Source organism: Dermacentor variabilis, chromosome 4 (assembly GCF_050947875.1).
Source record: "Dermacentor variabilis isolate Ectoservices chromosome 4, ASM5094787v1, whole genome shotgun sequence".
Taxonomy (NCBI): Eukaryota; Metazoa; Arthropoda; class Arachnida; order Ixodida; family Ixodidae; genus Dermacentor; species Dermacentor variabilis.
In genome coordinates, this window is record NC_134571.1 from 187980581 (window position 1) to 188001647 (window position 21067).

The window sequence follows — 21067 nt, forward strand, 5'->3', positions numbered from 1 at the left end:
GAGCCATTTGTTACACCGGTTACCGATAGGGTTAAAATCTTTTTGAAGTGCCAAGTGATCGTCAGTCGTGTGAATAGGACGGTACATTATGCAGTCATCGGAAAAAAGGTGCATGCTGGAAGTAATCTGGGTGGGTAACTCGTTAATGTAGATTAAGAAGAGTAAGGGGCCGAGGACGCTGCCTTGTGGCACTCAAGAGCTAACAGAAGAAGGCGGGGAATGACGACACTAGCTATGTTTCCGCTTCCTGATAAACACGCTTGCCGCCATTTTTGCTGTAAATCTATTGTTACGGTGAAGGGAAAGAAGAAGGTGACATGAAGTAGAGATGAAGACTGGCCGTTGCCTGAAGGCCAGATACACCAGTTGTAAATCTACATTATTTAACACTCGTGGGTCTGCTTTCTCCCTGCAACTGTTTTGTGGAAGCTGCGGGGTACGATTACGGAACTTCACAGCGGACATCATCTACCTGCCGCCACAATGGCAAATCGACCGACACAAGCGACAACGCCTCAGCACCGCGTGTCCATGGTCATCCTCCCTCATCCGCGGGACCCGGTGACATTATTTGGCACCGGCAACGCTAGCGTCGAGGACTGGCTTACGATGTACGAGCGAGTGTGCAACGACAACAGGTGGGATCCAACAATGATGCTAGCGAACCTGATATTTTATGTGAGAGGAACTCCGAAGCAATGGTACGATACACATGAAGCAAGCTTAACGAGCTGGGATGTCTGCAAAGAAAGAAATGCGAGACCTATTTGGCAGAGGTCTCGCGAAAGCTATGTTAAAGCGAAAGCTTTACTTGCCGCGAACTTGCGATTTCGCCGTGTCGGGGCTCCGAGGAGGCACATGATGTCACAACGCGCCTCGCCGTGGATAATAAAGCGAAAGCTTTACTGGCCGTGAACTTGCGATTTCGCCGCGGCTGTGCTCCGAGAAGGCACATGGTGTCACAACGCGTGCCTCGCCGCAGATATTACAGCGAAAGCTTTACTGGCCACAAACTTGCGATTTCGCTGTGGCGGGGCTCCGAGGAGGCACATGATGTCACAACGCGCGCCTCGCCGCGGATAATAAAGCGAAAGCTTTACTGGCCGCGAACTTGCGATTTAGCCGTGGGGGTGATCCGAGGAGGCACATGATGTCACAACGCGCACCTCGCCGCGGATATAAAGCGAAAGCTTTACTGGCCGCGAACTTGCAATTTCGACGTGGCGGTGTTCCGAGGAGGCACATGACGTCATAACGCGCACCTCGCCGCGGATATTAAAGCGAAAGGTTTACTGGCCGCGAACTTGCGATTTCGACGTGGCGGTGTTCCGAGGAGGCACATGACGTCAAAACGTGCGCCTCGCCGCGGATATTTCGCTCTCTCTCTCACTCTCTAGTCACCGCGCATGCGCGACAAGTAACACCGAACCACAGGTGTTGCACCGCTACCGCATAGAGAAAGAAATTCAACAGGAGGGGCACTGAGCGAAAACTGGCAACAGGAAAGACGTCACGCCTTGTTTCAACTCCATCCGTTATTTGACGCGAGCATCGGGAAAAAAAGGATGTGAAATGAGCTTACAAACGACGTCTTATTTTTTAAATCTTTCCCACTAAAACTAAAAAAGTTCTGCGTATAAATGAACTTATACTTTGCGACTTATTTTTCTTGCGTCACCTAGCAACAATCTAGCGGCACCACAACGGCATGCCAGACGCGCCATATGCATGCGTCATGCACCAGACATGCCACCGAAATGAGCGAAGCTGGCTGCGCATGTGAAGTTCGCCTGCTCCGCGACCTGTCTCTTTTCGATGTAGCCTGTTTTTTGAGCTCCCAGCGTTTTCTTGCGCTCTGTCTGCATTTCTAAATGGCACCGCTGCACTACTGGACTACAGCAAGGTGAGGAATGTTGTTTGACAGTCTGCTACGCACTTCAAGCACATTTAGGCTCACTGCACTAAACTTGACCTATAAAACAGCTCCGCCGTACAAGCCTAGTTAATTTGAGTTAATTGCTCGTACTGGGAGATGTTTGTGAGGCTTTATTTGAGCCCAAACATTATTATGACTTATTTCGGTAGTTTTTGGCCACGTTCGCCGCACTTGGCTTTGTGACGAAAAGCCTCGAGGCCGTGTGACGCAGTTTCGCGTGTACTGAATCTTACCGGGACAAGTCTTAGAGTTTTCTCTGACCCCAGACATTATTGTAACTAATTTCGCTACTTCTTGGGGTACTTTTCAAGCACAGTGTCCGCGCTCGACGTAGTAGCGCAGTTAGCGAAAAGCAGCTCGGCTGTGTGCCGCAGTTGGTTTCGCGTGCACTGAAACTTACTGGGAGAAGTTGGGGACGCATTCTCTGACCCCAAAAATTACTGTATTTCATAACTTTTGGGGACACTTTTGAGGCATGCTCGCCGCGCCTCGGGTTGTGACGCTGTTAGCAAAAAAGCAAGCCGGGTGCGGCGAGTTAGATTTGCTTGTCCTGAATTTTAGTTGGACAGGTTTGTGACGCATTTTATGGCCCTCTAACAACATATACCTTATTTCGGTACCCACGTTTGTCGAAGAAGCGACGATCGATTGCCGAGTGTGATAGCAGGGGAGTGTGTTGCTTGCGCCGGCAGGACGCGTAAAAGATAACGCCGAGGAGCTCAAGAACTTGACATTTCTGTCTCTGAGCTACTGAAAACAGGTTTTGTACCCACGAATCTATTTTGAGGGCGACTAGAAGGCATTCTGCGAACGTGTAGCGTGGTCTGGCTGAGAGCCTGTGTTGTAGCCACCTCTGTGTACTTGGCGTACCATCGCGTCGACTGAGGCCAAGTTTAGAAACGCGCAGTCCCCCGTGTGTTTGTGCTCTTAAAGTGCAGGAAATAATGCCCGGGAAGGGAGGGATGCTTGAAAATCTGACGTTTTCTTCAGATTTTATGGAATTGCTTGGGAGGATTCTATTTCCTTCGAAATATATCTAAAAGTGAATTTATCTGGAAGCCGCTCATTCACCACTTACGCACGGTTCGCCTCGATCTACACGCAATATTCCTGTTAGGTCAATATACCAAAATGATACATGCTTGTAATTTACTTTTTTTCAGCTGATGGCATCCGGTGGAGCTTCGTACGGCAAGGACTGCTGCTCACCTGGTGCCACAGCTTTAGATGAATGGGCAAGAAGCCCGGAACGAGCATTTATATACAGCAAAATTAACATTGCATCATTTCAGAATACGTCGTGCGTTTTTTTTTTATGAAATTGCACGTGACACAGATTCGGTGGATGCTTGTAAAGATCGTTCTCAATCATTTTTACTAAATCATAAAACGACTCCCGCCAAGGCCGCGCGTGGTTCAGCAGTAGAACCGAAAAGAAGAAATGCCGCGCCGAACAGCGGAGCCGGCGCGGCGTGTACCAACTGGCGTTGAAAACGCGCGCGCCTAAAACTGAAACCGGAAGATGTTAATACCATCCGCTTGCTGTGCTACAGTTAATTCGGCCGCTGGGCTCTATGGGCGTGTCCGCTCACGAGACGTTCATTTGAGGGATCGCCAGCAGTTTGTGCGCAGGCGTGAGAAAGAGCGAGGGTGAGAGAGAAAATCTGGGGGCTTTTGCTCCTTGCATATATGACTCTGCCTAGGCACTACAGAGGAGGTTTCTTAGCGCGTGTTGTAGCATTTGTCACGGATTGCAGACTCAAGGGTCCTTCCTTTCTTTAGATCCCTATCATCGTCATCATCCCCTAGACATGCCGGAATTATACGGTGTGCGGTCGAGTTTGTTTACGCTCCGCCGCCGTCTGCCCGCGCGTTGAGGCATTGGCCCCGGACGGACGCCCTATTTGGTGATCGCTGTGTGTGAAGGGGCAGGGTTGTAACAGGTGTTGTATACGTCTCAGGTCGCTTTTTCGTCGTGACGATAGATTGCATTGTTTACAAGCCCCGCTGCAGGAGGGCACATGTAACCGGCAAACGGAGGCCTCAGGATAGCGCCTGAGGTCATAACAAAGCAGGTAGCGCAGGATCTCCAGCGCATCCAAGGGTTAGCGGGGGGATCAAAGCTGGAAGCAAGGTGGTCCGTGTGTTGCGGCCGCGGAGGCCGAAAAGCGCAGGCTTCTGCGAGTCAACATCTACGGACCAATGCGGTTTCTAACTTTGGTATCCCCGTTGCCGCTTTGGTGTCCTCGAGGGGCCCCACTAATGCGAAATAATGACACGTTGTCACAATTCGTAAAAAAACTGGATTGAATAGATATAATTACGTCCACCCGCCAGCTTGCGACGCTAAGTTCAGCACTACCGCGCCCCGCGTCTTCTGCAACACCAGTCAAAACTTCGCCTCTGAAGGTACGTCGGACAGAATTTCTCGCGCCTGCGGCGCTGGTGCTGAGTCAGTCATCGTCACCGGCGGCCTTTCAGCCACTTGCATTCAACCGCAGTTGCTAAGGCGCTCTGCCTCGTGGATTTTCAATATATATATATATATATATATATATATATATATATATATATATATTTTCAAGATGTTTGTGCGGTCGCTACTGCTCCCACACAAACATCTGTGATGTTATTTACAAGGTACTTCGCCGTAAGGCGCGAGAAAGCTATGATCCGCCACGACTGACTTAGCACGAGCGCCACAGGTGCGAGACGTTCTGTCCGACACAGTGGTCGCCAATTCGGGCGTCAGTGCCAGCAGCTTCACCTTTATTACCGCGCCAGCAGCCAGCGTCCGAGCGTAAACAAACTCGACTCCCGACCCCAAACGCAATGCCGCAAACGCAATGCCTGCACGCCTAGGGACAAACGCCTACAACACGCACTAAGAAACCTATTCTGTAGTGCCTAGGCAGAGTCATTATTCAAGGAGCAAAAGCCCCCAGATTTTCTCTATCGCGCCCGCACTTCCCCGCGCCTGTGCACAAACGGCTGGCGATCCCTGAAATGAACGTCTCGTGTGTTAGCTCTTGTTGAAATTTTAACGCGATAGCGTTAAGGAGCTCGTCTCGCAGAAAAGCCGGTGTCGTCGGCGTCGGTGTCGGCGTCCGCGGCGTTGGCCGTGAGCGATAAATCACGGCAGGCACTTCATAAATAAAAAGCAACTTCCAAGATGTGCTGGGTGGGAATCGAACCAGGGTCTCCGGAGTGCGAGACGGAGACGTTACCACTGAGCCACAAGTTCGATGCTTCAAAGCGGTACAAAAGCGCCTCTAGTGAACGCGGTGTTGCTTAGAAACTAGCTGTTTCTAAGGCTCAGGCGTGCGTCGCTTGCTCAGGCGCACATTTCGTTGTCGCGCCGAACGCTGCGTTGCTCGACGCTCACCGCGTCCGATGCTGCGTTTTGTTGTTGTTGAAAAACTTTTATTGCTCTCAGACGAGAAGCACATGGAGGCACGCACATGGGCCGGTCCTTAGGGGCCCGGCCCTTAAAATACTGGGTGGAATCCCTAGTACGGGACCCCAGTGGCGTCGGCCGCTGCCCGGGCGCGCTCGACCAAGGCCCTTTGGGCCTGCAGGTCATAGCAGCCGAGCAGGGTCGCCTCCCAGTCCTCCCGGGTGGGGTTTGGGTGAGGGGCAATAGCTGGGTTAGATGGGCAGGCCCACACCATGTGGTAGATGTCCGAAGACGTCTCCGCACAGTGCGGACAACTGCCCGTGAAAGAACGATCAAAATGTTTGAGTGCTGCCGGGCACAGCAGAGTGTTCGTATAGAGACGGAGTAGAAGCCGCTCCTCCGTCTTAGATAGACCTTTACTCGGGCGAGGGTAAAGGCTATGGCCAGATTGATAATGCAGGACAATGTCTTTAAAAGAATACGCGGGATTGAATTCAAGATCCTGATCTAGGGGGTCGAGAAAGGAAGCCCGGAGAGAGAGCGCTCGGGCGGCGGCATCGGCTGCCTCATTCCCCTCGAGACCCATATGAGCAGGAGCCCATACTATGTTCCGGTGAGCGGGGTCCCCGGTGTAGGTGCAACTTTGAAGTAGTCGGTAGGCTAAGTATGGAGCCCAGCCTTGCTCGACGTTCCGACAGGCCCCTCGCGAGTCGGAGATAATTGTTTTGGAATCAGAGTGGGTAGCAGCCAGTGAAATGGCGACCTCCTCCGCATGAGTTATGTCGCGGGCGCGAAATGTAAGCCCGTTAACTGTTTTGGACTGGTGGACGACTGCGGCCGTGTACCATCCCCCATGGTGGGGGCCGGAGGCGTCCACGTAATAAGTGCCGGGTTTCGACCCATAGTGGCGGCCCAGGGCTTCCGCCCGCGCCAGGCGCCGACCATTATGGTCCTCACGTGTCATGTTGTTAGGAAGAGGGCGTACGTGGAGGGCGCATCTCCACTCGAAGGGGAGTCGTACTCGCTCTTCCATAAGAGTGGTGTGTTGGATGTGTAATCGGGCAAGGAGGCGGCGACCCGACAGTGTCTTAGAGAGGCGTGTGTATTGGTTAGTTAAGTGAGCCTCTCGGAGCTCCCGGAACGTGTTCACCATGCCTAGACCCAGGAGTCGCTGGTTGGAGGTGTTCACGGGGAGATCGAGGGCTCTCTTAATAATTTTGCGGAGGATGACTTCGAGTGCATCCTCGTCTTGTTTCCGAAGGTGGAGGTAAGGAGTCGAATATAAGATTCGACTGGTCACGAATGCATGCGCCAGCCGCAAGGCGTCTTTGCACCGCAACCCCCCGCGTTTGTTGGAAACCCGGCGGACCATGCGGCCCACCTGGTCCCCCACCTTACGGAGCTGGGCCAGGGTAGTGTTCGACCGTCTATGTTGATCAATGAAAAGCCCCAGTACCCGGACTTCTGTGCGTTCAGGAATTGGTCCTGTCTCCAGAAAGAGCTCAATTTTGGCTGTACACTTTGGTGAGGGGCGTATGTGTACAAATTCAGACTTTTGAGGGGAGCATTGCAAGCCACAGTGGCGAGCATAACGGTCCACTATGGTCGCCGCTTGTTGCAGGTTGGCCTCAATGTCTCCGAGTGAGCCCTGCGTGGCCCACAGGGTGATGTCGTCGGCATACAGCGCATGCTGCACACCAGCGACAGCACCCAATTGGGCCGGCAGGTGCATCATAGCCAGATTGAATAGGAGAGGAGACAGCACTGCACCCTGTGGTGTTCCTCTGGTTCCAAGTCGGAAGGGACCGTGTTCAGTGTCCTGGATTTTAATGTAGGAGTCACGATCTGTCAAAAATTGCCGAATGTATCTGAACGCGTTGCGTCCGCAGCCGGTTTGTGAAAGATGGGTGAGTATTACCTCGTGAGTAACGTTGTCGAAGGCCCCCTTCAAGTCTAAGGCGAGTACGACCTTATCGTTGTGGGGGCATTCGACCGGGTCAAGGATGTCCCGATTGAGTTGTAGCAGAACATCCTGTGCGGACCTGTGCGGGCGAAATCCGAACATGGTGTCTGCGAAGATGTGTTGATTTTCCATGAACTCGGACAACCTGTCACGCACCATCGTCTCCATTAGTTTGCCCACACACGAGGTGAGAGAGATGGGGCGAAGGTTGTCCGTGTTGATGGCCTTGCCAGGTTTGGGAATGAAAGTGACCAGAGCGGTTTTCCAATCGTTGGGGAGTGGCGCGTCCCCGAGCCAGATTGAATTGATGTAATCCAATAAGGACTGGTAGGCCGGGTCGGGTAAGTTAGCGAGTAATTTGACTGTAATTTTGTCCCGACCCGGGGCTGTGCCACGTTTCATTTTCGCCAGGGCTGCCCGCAAATCGTGGAGCTGGAACGGCTGATCCAGCTCAGCGTTCTCCGAACCTGCATAAGAGTACGCCGATCCGCAGGGGTCCTGGGTAGTGCACAAGTATTGGTCCCGTAACTTGTGCGCTAGCTGAGTTGTGTTGCCGTGAAAACTGTGTATGGCACGTTGTAGATGTTTATGAGTTTCTGTGCGTGTCTGCGTTGGGTCTATAAGGGCGCGGAAGAGCCGCCAGGTATTCCTGCTGGACATCTGCCGCGCCGCTGTGTTGCAACGATTCACCCAGTTGGCGTCTGCGAGCTGGGCCGCATACTCGGCCGCCCGCTGGGTGAGCTCGGCAATTCGAGCCTTAAGTTTGCGGTTACGCTTCTGTCGGCGCCACCGGCGGACGAGGCAATGCCGCGCTTCCCAGAGGTGGAGGAGGTGGTTATCCACGTCCGATACCGCCTCGGAAAGCTGAATTTTGGTTTCGGTGGAGCGAAGGCTAGAAACCAATTGTTGGGACCATGACTGGTAGCCTTGCTCGAGTATAGATGTCGCTGTGTTGTAATTTTGCCTAAACTTGGACCAATCTGGGAGTCGGGCCTGTGTTGTGGGTTTTGCTAATGGCTTGGTCCGAATTGTAGTGTTTAGGATGCAGTGGTCGCTACCGAGGGTTTCCTCTGTGTTGACCCAGTCTGCATACTGAATGTTGCGGGTAAAGGTCAAATCCGGACATGTATCCCGTGTCACGGAATTGCCTATACGGGTTGGGTGGACGGGGTCCGTGTGAAGAGTGAGGCCCAACGTTGACGCAAGCTCCGCCAACTTGCGTCCCCGTTTCTCTTCACGCTGGTACAACCAGACTCGACTGGGGGCGTTGAAATCGCCAACAATCAAGAGGGGGTCCCGACCCGCAACTCTTAGCGCACGGCTAAATAGGTCGGAGAATGATACATTCGGCAATTTGGGTGTGCAGTAGACATTTAGAATGTGCAATGGTGAGTCCTGTTTGCGGAGGGGGAGGAGAGTCACCATTACATGGGAAAACTCAAGGTGGAGGTCTAAGTCGACCATATTTGCAGTATAATTTTTATGAACGCATATAGAAGACGAGGGGTCCCGCTGAAACGTCGTATAGTTTGTTAAGGTGGCGCCCCTTCCTGGCTCTTGAAGGGCCACCACGGCGGGCATATGCTCAAAAGTTGAAAGGAAAAGCCGAAGGTTGGCCCGCTTAGTACGAGACCGTAGTCCTCGGCAGTTCCATTGAGTTACAGTGACAGGATATGCCAATTTAGATAAGGGGGAACGCCTACACCGAGGTTGTCCCGCCATGTTCGGATTTAGGGGTTAGAGGAGAGAAGGTAGGTGTCCCGGAGCCAGCAACCAGGGGCTGAAATTCAGCTCCTGATAGGGGGCAGCTGTCCTCATCATCTTCCAGATCAATTGCTCGACGCGACGATTTGGAGGGCCGGCCGGATACATCTTTAAGAGGACCGGCCCTGCGAGACGTGCGGGGGAGATTCGCGACATGTTGGGCAATCATGGTAGGAAGGGCCTCCATGACCTTGGCAATGATGCGTTCCATTGCCGTCCCGATAAGGGTCTCGAATTTGGCGTTAAGACGGGCTTCAAGATTGGCCACAAAGGCGTCCGACGTCACCGGCGCCGCCGCGTCGCTCTCCATGGCTTCTGCTAGGGGTGCAGATTGGGGGGGAGCAGCGGTTTTAGCTTCTAAGGCTTCAATTTTGGCAAGTAGCATCTCGTTTTGGACCCGGAGAGATGCTACCAAGTTGTGAAGCTCGGCGTCGGTCGCCGAGCTAGGGGAAGGAGAGCGTAGTTGGGAGGAGGAGGCAACCCTGCCCGAGCCACTCACCTGTTTTCCCTTTTTGACCGCAGTTGCCCAGGCACCGGTCTCGCCTTGGTAGTGGGCTTGCTTCCCCAATCCGCCGTGTGGGGGCGGTGGTGGCGCTTGGTCGCCCTTAGCGTCACGCCCGTTTGGGGGCGCTTGCTTCTTGGAGTTGGTGACGTCACCGCGGGGAGCTGAGCCACCGCCGGTGGCGCGTTGCTGCTGACCTGGCTTCTTCCTCGTCGCGCCAGGTTTTCCGCCCTTTTGGGCGGCCGACTTGGTGTCGAGGCGGTACTTGGCAGTACAGTCTCTGGAGTTTGTGGCATGGCCGCCACCACAAACAGCACATTTCGGATTGCACTCATGAGGGGCCCGCAACCCTTCCACGAAAGGAGCCTGCAGTCCACACAGGCCGCACTTGTCTTGCATTGGATTTGGACATGAGTCTGCTCTATGGCCCACGGTGCCACACACACCACAGGCAGGGATAGTGCGTAGGTAGGGCTGCACTTGGACAATCTCCGAGTTGTAGTTCACTGTCCGGGGCCTCACTTTTCCGGCAAAGGTCAGGCGAGCCTTATTGGAGGTTCCAAATTTACGAATTTCTAAGATGGTGCCATGCCTCCACTGGATACCGTCTTTCAGAGTTTCCCCTGTTTCTTGATTTGCTACAGTGATGACGCCGTAGCAAATTTCTTCGCCATTTTGCTTGAGATGGCCCCGCAGTGGCACGTCTCCCTGAGCCGGTTTGATCACGAAATCACCAAGCAGGCGGTCCGCCACGTAGGCGTTCTTGGTGCTCGCAATGAGTAGATTTTGCTCGCGGGATAAGACGAAGCTGAGTTCCGCCGCCATTTGCGGTCCGAGGTAGGCACGCAAGGCCAGGCCCAGCTCACCATATTGGAAGGCACTCCCGATGGCCACAGCGGCTCGGGGCTTGATGATCACGACGAAATCGTCGGGTTGGAACTTGGGGAGAGGTTTGGGCCTCCATGTTGATTTAAGTTGGCGGTCCTTGGCCACACGCGAGACGGGACCGTGCTGAGGTGAGGTCGACTTGCCGGTTGTCGTTGTGGCGTCTGCCGTCATTGTGGCGTTCCGGCGTTGAGAGCGGCTCTCAACGAGACGCAGGAGATTTTCGTTCCGGAGCTGGTCCGATGTTGCCGAATTGGGTTCCTTGGCTTGAGGAATCGTCGACCAGGCCATGGCCTCCGGGTCGTAGCCGCGTTGAGGTGGGGAGTTCGCCATGTTGGTGCGGAGAGCGGTTTCTTCGACGCCGGGTGCCGGTGCAGCCGTTAGGCTTAGCGGCGGCGCCGCCAAGCACGAGTGAAAGTCCGCTCTAAATTGGCGAAAAATTTGGCCCACCTGGATGAAAGTGATGTCCCTGTGTGCCGGGCAACTTGCTGCGTCCGATGGATGCAAAATTGGCAGGGTTCGACGAATTGGTCCGTGGCTCCTGTCGAAAAATGACGGAGCCGAGGTGACATGCGTCCGATCGCTTCACTCGCCGGACGCGTCCTCCTCCCGATGCTGCGCGCGTAGTCGCTGCGCCGTAGCCCAATACCCCTTGGCGGGTCGACGGGAACGCTGTCGCGTTCCACTCTTGAAGGCGAAGCTTAAGTGTCCTCCAATTTTTCTCTATGGCCACCGTTTGGTATTACGTCACAGCGCGTTCCTCGTCGTTGCGTTCGCCTCCGCTCGCTTCGCCAGCTGCGTCGCATGCCAGATAACATGTCGGAGGATTGAAAAGGAGAGCTCGCGTGCGCCGCCACTACAGTTGAGGCGACAGTCTGGACGGCGACAATTCTGGCAAGCAGGAGGAGGCCTGGAGTCGACATCGGAACGAGCTGAAGAGGAAACTAATCGCCCAGGAAACAGACAAACAGCGCGCCGAACAACTGGCTAAATGCCGCAACATAGCTAGACAGCCAGACTAACCTGGACTTGCAATCAAGATTAACCAAGGCTAACCACGGTATGCCTTAGCTTTCGCTACGTATATCCTGGCATAGCCGAGCTAAGCCACTGCCAATTTTCTCGACGCCAGAAGGCAGCGCGTGCCACCTTTGTGCTCTCCAGCGTTCGTGGGCGCGCGTCTGTATCCGAACGGAAAGCACATACAGGGTGTCCCAACTGTCATGTACCAAGATTTAGAAATATGCAAATGCCACGCAGCTGGACAGAAGCAATGAATTGTTCGTTGTCGCTTGGAGATACCGAGATTAATGTTGGCACTTCCCCTAATTACGTAATTAGGAGAATTGCTCAGATAATTAGAATTGCTTTCATATTATAACTAGATGAAAAGTGTCAATAATAAAATTATAGAGCAACATGAAAAATTCCGGATACGGACTTCGGTTGCCCAATAGGTGCTACATAAAAGTTATATTTTTTTTTTCTCCCTGCAAAGTTGGCCGCATTTCTATGGGGGCGAAATGCAAAAGCACGCCTGTACTTAGACTAAGGTGCCCGTTAAAGAACCCCAGGGTGTCCAAATTTCCTGAGTCCCCCACTATAGCGTGCCTCATAATGAGATCGTGATTTTTGGCGCCTAAAACCCTACAATATTTTAAAAAGCCTTTTCTGAGCTTGAAGCAATCCCGCGAATACACGCAAATTGCCGCGAGTGGCCAGTCGCGCAGCGATTTTGCGCGTGTTCGCGGTTTGTGTCCCGCTCGGAAAAATACTGTTATGTATCACGTATTGAGCAACAGAAGGCTCTTTAGGGAGTTTTGCTTGTTGCTCTATAAGTTTCTCATTCACACTTTTCTAATCATGATACTTGAGAAGTTGATTTATTAAGGCTAATAGGCGACAAGCTAACAAACACGACTGGGTGAAAGCCACGTTAAAGTAAAGGACGAACTGCAATTAGCAACAGTTTTTTTACAACTGTATACACTGTCGTTAGATAATAAGGCAAACAATAACTCACAGCTCCCCTCACAGCTCCCCTCCCCACGAAGGTAGCCTAACCATGATTGGGTCATGCTTGGGTCGTGCGACTTGATGTCGCAACTTGCATCAAACCAGTGCGTTCTCATCACAACTGGCCATTGTTTTTTTTTTGTTCTGCTTACCGTATCGAAATTCCTTAAAACGTGCTCATCGCTACGTGCGTTCGCTAATGTCTGATCAGGAAAAGTCTGGTAAATATTTGAAAGATCAGTCTTTCGGTAGACGTCCATTCTGAGGCTTAATGTCAGGGCGAACCGGTTCAAGGGTGCGGTCACGGCGGCGATTAGGTTCACCGCGTCCTCCTGCGAAAAATACACAAAGACAAACTGGTTGTAGCCCCTCACCAGGTAGGAAGAAGTCGAAAAGGATGCGAATATTTCACCGAATGGTCTGAAACATGTAAGAGGGCCGTCAGGAGCGCCCTGTGTAGAATTAATTCGGCACTATTCCGTCCAATGTGAGCTGTGTCGCGCGAGCCGCAGTCAGAAAACGCACTTTCGAGAAAAAAAGAAACGTGGAAGGGAGTTGCCATCACAGCAATGCTCATACCCCCTGCTTTCCGTCATCTGCTTGCCCGGCGAGCGGGCAGGGCAGCGGTGGGCCATGACGAAAAACACTCTGCGCATAGGACGCTGCTCGGCGGGCGATTGTGCTGTCACTCCGCGGAGAAAACAGATGACAAAAAGCACGGGTAGCCTATGCTTTTTAGCTGGAATGGCAAACTGCAGTCCGCTGCTCGAGAACACCGCTGCGGCCACTGCTCGAGGGTTGGTAGAACGCGACAGTAATATCCCACGGACATCCAAATGCTTAGTGACTCGAAACAGCGAAGCCAGCGCCACTCTGTGCATGCAGAGCAGCGTAGAGAAATTCTACAAGAGCGCACACTCGGCGAAATGTAGCAGTAGGAAATATGTCACGCTAGCACTCACATCAGCCGATAGCTGACACGAGCATCACAAAAAATGAGAATAATCTCAGCACTTCCACTATGTGAAGGTGGAAGACCAGTGAAGCTGTATTGCTCAATAGCTATATTAAGTTCTAGCGGGTGTCCCAGTTAACTTGAGGCACTCTTCTCGACACGCATGACAACTCCCCGGCCGCCATTAGCCGCCATGTTGATTCTCGGATTGGCGGTCGAGAGTTCACGTGTCTTGAAATTTGCGTCGGGAAACGGATGGGCTGCAAAATGTAATTTTGCGTTTTCATGAAGATGACGAAACGTGACTTGGAGCGGCAAATTTCGTGGACTAATACATTTTTCTGGCCCATGAAAGCTATATTGCGGCGTTAGTGCTTTAAAAGGAAAGTGAGTGGTAGTGGGCAGATGCACTTGGGCGCTATTCTGGACATTCCGCCATTTTCTTCGATGCGTGACGTAGACGTGACGCAAATAAAATGGCGCTGATGGCCCCATTTTGCTTTCGTAACGCGACGCCAATTTGACGCTTTGCCTAAGAAAATGCGACACGCCAGCCAAGGACATAGACGGTAAATCGGACAAGATCCTTAGTACCCTAGGTCAACTCCAATTCGATGTCGAGTCACTAAAGAAGGGGCACGACAGACTAGTAGAGGCGGTCAACGGCCTAACGAGCAGGGTAGAAGTGATGGAGAAGGGCTTCGGCGCCATGATCGAGGGTCTCGAGAGAACCGCCTGTACTCACTCCACGGCACCGGTCAACTCCCCCGCCTCCCCCATGGTAAGAAGGAACACTGCAAGAAGCGATATCATCACACCCAAAATGGCGGTAAAGTCCGCAACCAAAGTAGAAAGCAAAAATAGAGAAGGCAAATAAGCGAGAACCAGGCGAAAGGCACCAAGCGCAAACGAGCAATCTAGGTAAGCTTATAATCTGGCAATGAAAGTGTCGCGGGTTCTGCAACAAGATATCGGTCGTGCAACAACACATCAGACACACTACAGACAAGCCGAACATCATACGCATTCAAGAGACGAACACCGACACACCCACAATTCCGGGATATGAAACAATTGCCCTTCCACCCACAAAAGCCTACAGCGGCATAGCGACGTTTATCAGTAACAGGCTCGCGTGGGCCGAAATTGACAGAAGTAATCCGAAAAGCAAATGTGAGCACCTGTTCATCGAAGTCTTTCCCAAAGGCAAAAAGGCCAAGAGCATATTAGCACTCAACACGTACAACAGCCCGAACCACAGAACGCAAAGTTTCAGAAGACTATTGAAGAAGGCCAGGGACAAAGCCGGGGACAACCCGCTGATTATTGCCGGAAATTTCAACGCCCCAAACGTAGAATGGGGCTGCGGCGTCACCAGCGGGAAAGGCAGAAATCTTGCCACCGATGCGGAAAAGACGGGCCTCAACCTGATCGCGTCCGCGCTCTACCCCACCAGAATGGGCAAGTCGGTCTCGAGGGACACCACCCCAGACCTCACGTTCCTCCTCAACACCGAGGTTGCCACCTGGCATAATACCGGCGACGACCTCGGCAGCGACCATTACTTTGTGAAAACGTCAATAGCAATCGCCTTGAAACCACTACGAAAATGGGGATACACGGATTGGGATTTGTTTAGACAGGTAAGAAAGGAACGTACCGACAAGATCGCTACACTAGAACAATGGACGCAAGAACTCAAGGAGGACGCCTGCAACGCGACCAAGGAAATAGAAACAGATGTCCAGACAATCGGGATGGACGCTAAGCTCGCTCACATGCTGGAAGCGAAAAGATTCATATTGCAGAGATGGCGTACCCAGAGACTCAATAGAAGACTTAGGAAAGAGATCGCACTACTGAACAAGGACATTGAGCACCCCTGCGTGGTACTCTCCAACCAACAGTGGGCCGATGGGCTGATGGCAGCATGACATCGGGAAAAACCTGGAACCTGCTCAAACACCTTCTTAACAAAGGTCAAACCAGGAGCTCCCAGACTAAGGCGGCTGACAAGATAGCGAAACGCGAACTGCAAAACTCCAACGAGCAGGATTTTATGGCAAGACTTGCCGAGATTTACATGCCACTCTCGAGCAGCCACGAAAACGAGGCGGAGGCACCCGGTTCTTCGTACACGGGCAAGGACAACCCCGACCGCGACGAACCCTTCACCCTGGAAGAAATCAGGACAGTCCTTCAAAATCTGAATGGCACATCGGCCCCAGGTCCGGACGGTATTAGTAACAAGGCCCTTCGTAACTTGGACGAAGACACCGTCCGGTTCCTAGCGGAACGAATCAATCAGGTCTGGGCTTCGGGTAGGGTCCCGCCGGAATGGAAGAACGCCACCACGGTTCCCATCCCAAAGCCCAACAATCCCTTGGGCGTCGAGAACCTCAGACCCATATCACTCACGTCGTGCGTGGGTAAGGCTGCGGAACACGCCGTTCAGAACAGTCTCCAGATTCCTCGAAAACAAGGAACTTTTACCACACACCCTCATCGGATTTAGACCCGGTCTATCAACTAAAGACACTATGATTTTAATCAAGCACCAAATCATTGTGAACCCCATTAGAAACGCCAAGGTCATTCTCGGGTTGAATCTCGAAAAAGCGTTCGATAACCTTTCTCACCAATACATTGCGGACACCATTTCCGACCTCAACCTCGGAGCTAGATTCCACACGCACGTCAAGTCATTTTTGAATAACAGCACGGCTACGCTCCGATTTGCCGACCTCTCCACGGAGACACTCTCGCTGGGGAGCAGGGGGACCCCCCAAGGCTCGGTCATCTCCACTATGCTTTTCAACCTTACCATGGCGGCACTTGCTGAGAAACTCGGAAAGATCCACGGGCTCGAGCACAACATGTCATCAGCATGTGGGTCTCCAAAGGAACCCCGGGCATGGTGCAGGACATTTTGCAAGAAGCAGTGAATACCGTAGAAGAATTTCTAATTCCCACAGGACTCAGATGCTCGCCTATCAAGTTGGAGCTGCTCATACGCAGACCCACGCAGAAGGGCCGCAAGCCATACTCATCAGACTTCGATTATAATCAAGAAATTACCGTACGAACCAATTCGGAACACGCCATACCGTGCGTCGACAAAGTCAGAGTCCTGGCTGTGATCGTAGAGACTAAAGACGTCAATGCCTCTATGGTTCAGAAGCTCATCACCAAGACCAACAACGCTATCGGGCTCATCAGAAGAATTGCAAGTAGACACAGGGGCCTCAAGGAACATAATCTCATCAAACTCATACGCGCGTTCGTCACCTGTCACTTCGCATACGTTGCGGCAATGCTCAACTGGTCACGATCCGAAATAGACAGACTTAATGGCCAAATCAAAAAGGTCACCAAGCAAGCCCTCGGTATTCCGACGAGCACCAGCAACGAGAAGCTGGGGCGCCTGGGCATGCACAACACCCTGGAAGAAATTGCCGAAGCCCAGCAGCGCGCCGAGCTTGCTAGGCTTTCACAACGCCTCTGGGGCGCACGATCCTAAGGAAGGTAGGCTTTGCTCAAGGAAACATAGAAAACGACTTTGCAGACCTCCCACGGGACATCCGTGCCAAGATCACGTTCCGACCTGTACCCGGCAACGTACAGCCCGAAAACAACAAGGGCAGACGACAAGCGAGAGGGCAATTCCTCCTTAACCAAGCCTTGGCGAAGCGCGAACGCTATGCTTTTGTGGACGCGGCTGCATACGCGGGAAACAAAGCTTTCGCAGTGTCGGTTGTGGACGGGCGCGGATCCACAAGACATGCAGCCACGCTAATTGCAAGGAAGCCTGAACAGGCCGAACAGGTTGCTATCGCTGTTGCGCTCACCAACGACAATCTTTCCCGTATCTACAGCGACTCCATATCCGCTATCAGGGCGTTCCAAAAGAGCACGGTCTGCGCACAGGCTCTCAGCATTTTTGCAAAGAAAGATACTGGTTCCCGGCACACTTAGGACCAAAAATCGGCGACGTCCCCAACCTTAACGAGGCGGCGCACGAGGCTGCGCGCGCGCTTACAGACCGCGCGACTTCACCCGACCACTCGCAGAACAAGGACACCCCCACTACATACAATGAAATCACGAAACACTACTACCTACAACGAAGAGATTATAGCACGCCATACCGCACACTCACTCGAGCTCAAGCGGTTACACTCAGAATGCTACAAACAGACACACACCCCACGCAAAACAGACTACACCATTACATGCCTGAGCTCTACGACAAGTCTTCTTGCACCAAAATATGTCCCTCAACGTCTATCATTTACTCTGCCCGTGCTCTCAAGCTCACATAAACTGCGAACAGGACAAGCGCAAGTTTGAAGAAGCAATCCGGAGCGAAGAACTAGCTCCCCAACTCTGGGCCATCCAGCAGGTCCACGACGCCGCCAGGAAACTCAACCTCCCGGTTCCGTTGTGGGAGACGCCCACACCATGAGAGCCTAAAGATCTCGTGGCTTGCAGGACCTCGAATAAAGTTGATTTCCTACCCCATTCCTAAGAAAGTGAAATGAAGACACTGAACGTAAGCTTCTCGGTAAAGCGAAAGAGTTTTCCTCCGCAGTAAAAAGAAAGCAGCTAGCTCAAAGCGCTTGATTATTCCGTCGAAAACGCGCCTCGCTTCCGTCGTCTGCTGCGTACAAGCCGTCGTCTGGTTTAATAGCTAGGATGCGTATCCCCGGCAAATGCAATGAGTCATCGTATGTTGGCACTAACACGCTTGTTTTCTTCCTTAAGACAACATACGCGACATACCAGTGGTGATGCGCGCACGTTCTAGGCCACGTTATCGCTATCTCCTGAAACGCAAGTGACTCAGCCCGACTCGGCTGGCTGAGAAAGGCCGAATACCACCGACAGTGTTGCGAGCGTCGGAGATATCCGCTAGCGCGACGCAAGCGCCGGTGGTGCCATGTATTGTTCACTTCGCTGGTTACTCGCACCGCGGGAGGAAACTTCAAGGCGCCGCCTTCCGTACATTCCTTTTTTATAAATGAGAAAGACGCCGTTGTCATAACGTTTGATTGTACGAAAAGGCTTTAATCTTGATTACAATACAAACGAACCAGTGAAAAGTGGACAACGTTGGAGAAAGTTTGCTATAAATGAGTTCTTTTAAGAAATAATGGCCCAAAAAAGAAATCCCAACACCACCCGAGAACGATCCAAATACTATGAGCACGCGTTATGAACTACAGATTTCCATGGCGCCAAACGACGGGGAAAATGTGGCGATTCGCATTCATCTCGGCCGCCATTGCATATGGCTGCTCATTAGCATAATTCGCGCGGCTCGTCGCACAACAAATTATGGCGGAAAATCTCTGCAACGGCGGCCCAGCGCAACGTCACGCAACGTCAAATTGACGTTTACGAAACTGCCCTTCCTGTGACGCTCCCCACAGCATATTCCTTCAGCCAATCAACAAGCTGGCATGGCGCATATCTTGGATCGGCACCACATATTCGCGAAATTGCAGGTGCATTGCACTGGATTCTGTACGCTACCGCAAACGTTCTTTTTGAAGTGCTGACGTCGCAATATAGCTGCCAAGGACCAAACAAATGTATTAGTCGATGAAATTTGCAGCTCCACGTCACGTTTCGTCATTTTGAAGAAAACGCAAAATTGCATTTTGCAAAACTTCCGTTTTCCGGCACAAATTTCAAGGCACGTGAGCTCTCGACAGCCAATCAGAGAGTAAACTTGGCGGATAATGGCGGCCGTGCAGCCGCCATGCGTGTCGAGAATAGCGCCCTATGTGGTGGTGGTCCATGATAGCTGCCATGTCAGCTTTCTGATTGCCTGAAGGAATATGCCTTGAGGAGCGTCACAGGAAGGGTCGTTTCTTAAAGGTCAATTTGACGTTGCGTGACGTTGCGCCGGGCCGCCCTTGCAGATATATGCCACCATAATTTGTGGTGCGACGAGCCGCGCGAGGTATGTTAATGAGTGGCCATATGGAACAACTGCGAGGCATGCGTATCGCCGCATTTTCCCCGTTGTTTAGGGCCACGAAAATATTTTGTTCATAACGCGTGCCCATAGCATTTGTCTCGCTCTCAGGTGGTGTAGGCATTTTGTGTTTTGGGCCTTCATTTTTTAAAAGGACGCGTTTAGTTGTAATAATTATGGTCACACATTACAAACTTTGCGCGACTTCTTACACTTTTATCTGCTGCGTGTGCAGTGCAATCAACATTAATAACTTTTCACATCATCAGGAGTTACGACAACGGCAACGTTTTAATTTATCAACCAAAACATGCGCAAGGCGGCGCCTTGAAGTTTCCTCACGCGGAGCGTGTAAGTCGTTTTGGTTAAAAAGAAGGACAATACCTGGAGGTTTCGTATCGATTACCATTACCTCAATAAGATTACCAAAAAGGACATGTATCTGCTTCCCCGTATTGATGACGCGCTGGACTGCTTACACGGTGCCAGTTATTTTGCGTCGATTGATTTGCATTCTGGCTACTGGCAAATCGCTGTGGATGAACGAGATCGCGAAAAGACCGCCTTGGTCACCCCAGATGGTCTCTACCAATTTAAAGTGATGCCTTTCGGACTGTGCGATGCCCCTGCTACCGTCGAACGCATGATAGACTCTCTTCGGCGCAGATTCAAATGGACCCCATGCCTCTGCTACTTTGATGACGTCATTGTTTTTTCACCGAAGTTTCAGGCCACCTCCACCGACTCTCATCTATCCTTGCTGTTTTTCGACGAGCTTACCTACAACTCAATTCTGCAAAATTCCATTTCGGCCACCGTCAAATACAAGTACTTGGTCACTTGGTTGACGCTGCTTGTGTCCAGCCTGATCCTGGTAAAGTTCGTGCGATTGGCGAGTTTCCACTTCCGCGTTCTTACACAGATGTCCGAAGTTTCCTAGGGCTGTGTTCCTATTTTCGGCAATTTATCTAGAACTTTGCCGAAATCGCTCCTCCTCTCACAGACCTTCTAAAAAAGGACATGACTATTCGTTGGGGACGCGACCAGCTTGCAGCATTTTCAGCGCTCATCAGTCGCCTTATCAATCCACTCGTGTCGGGTCATTTTTATCCTCATGCCTACACAGAAGTTCGTACTGATTCCAGCGGTCATAGCATTGGCGCTAATTTGTCCTAACGACAGCGGGACATCAATCGCGTAATTGCGTATGCTAGCCATCTTCTTTCAGCACTAGAGCGCTACTACATAAGAGAACGTAAATCCTTGGCCCTTGTTTGGTCCATTGCTAAGTTCCGCCCTTACCTATTCGGTAGGCATTTCACAGTCATGACAGATCATCATGCCTTATGTTGGCTATCCTCACTCAGAGACCCGACAGGCCGTCTTGCCCGCTGGGCTTTACGCCTGCAAGAGTACACCTTTTCCGTGCCCTAAAAATATGGGCGGCTACATAAGGACGCCGACTGCCTCTCCCACTATCCTGTGGACCCTCGCGATGGCACCGAAGCCAATACAGATACCTGCGTTTTGTCGATCTCCGACTTCTCACTCATCGCCGACGAGCATCGTCGTGACCCATATTCGCGATCCATCATCGAACGCCTTACCTCGAAGCAACAGGACATTTCCCTCTGTATGTTTATTTTGCAGGACGGGACCTTATACC

General features: G+C 52.0%; 1 protein-coding gene across 1 annotated transcript in view; it reads right to left on the minus strand.

Annotated features, from left to right (window-relative positions):
- Positions 1-21067, minus strand: part of LOC142578103 (uncharacterized) — a 136446-nt gene that overhangs the window by 48445 nt on the left and 66934 nt on the right. Inside the window, exon 3 of the mRNA XM_075687517.1 lies at positions 12616-12795. Within this exon, the coding sequence (XP_075543632.1) occupies positions 12616-12795 (180 nt within the window). The remainder of the gene's footprint in view (positions 1-12615; positions 12796-21067) is intronic.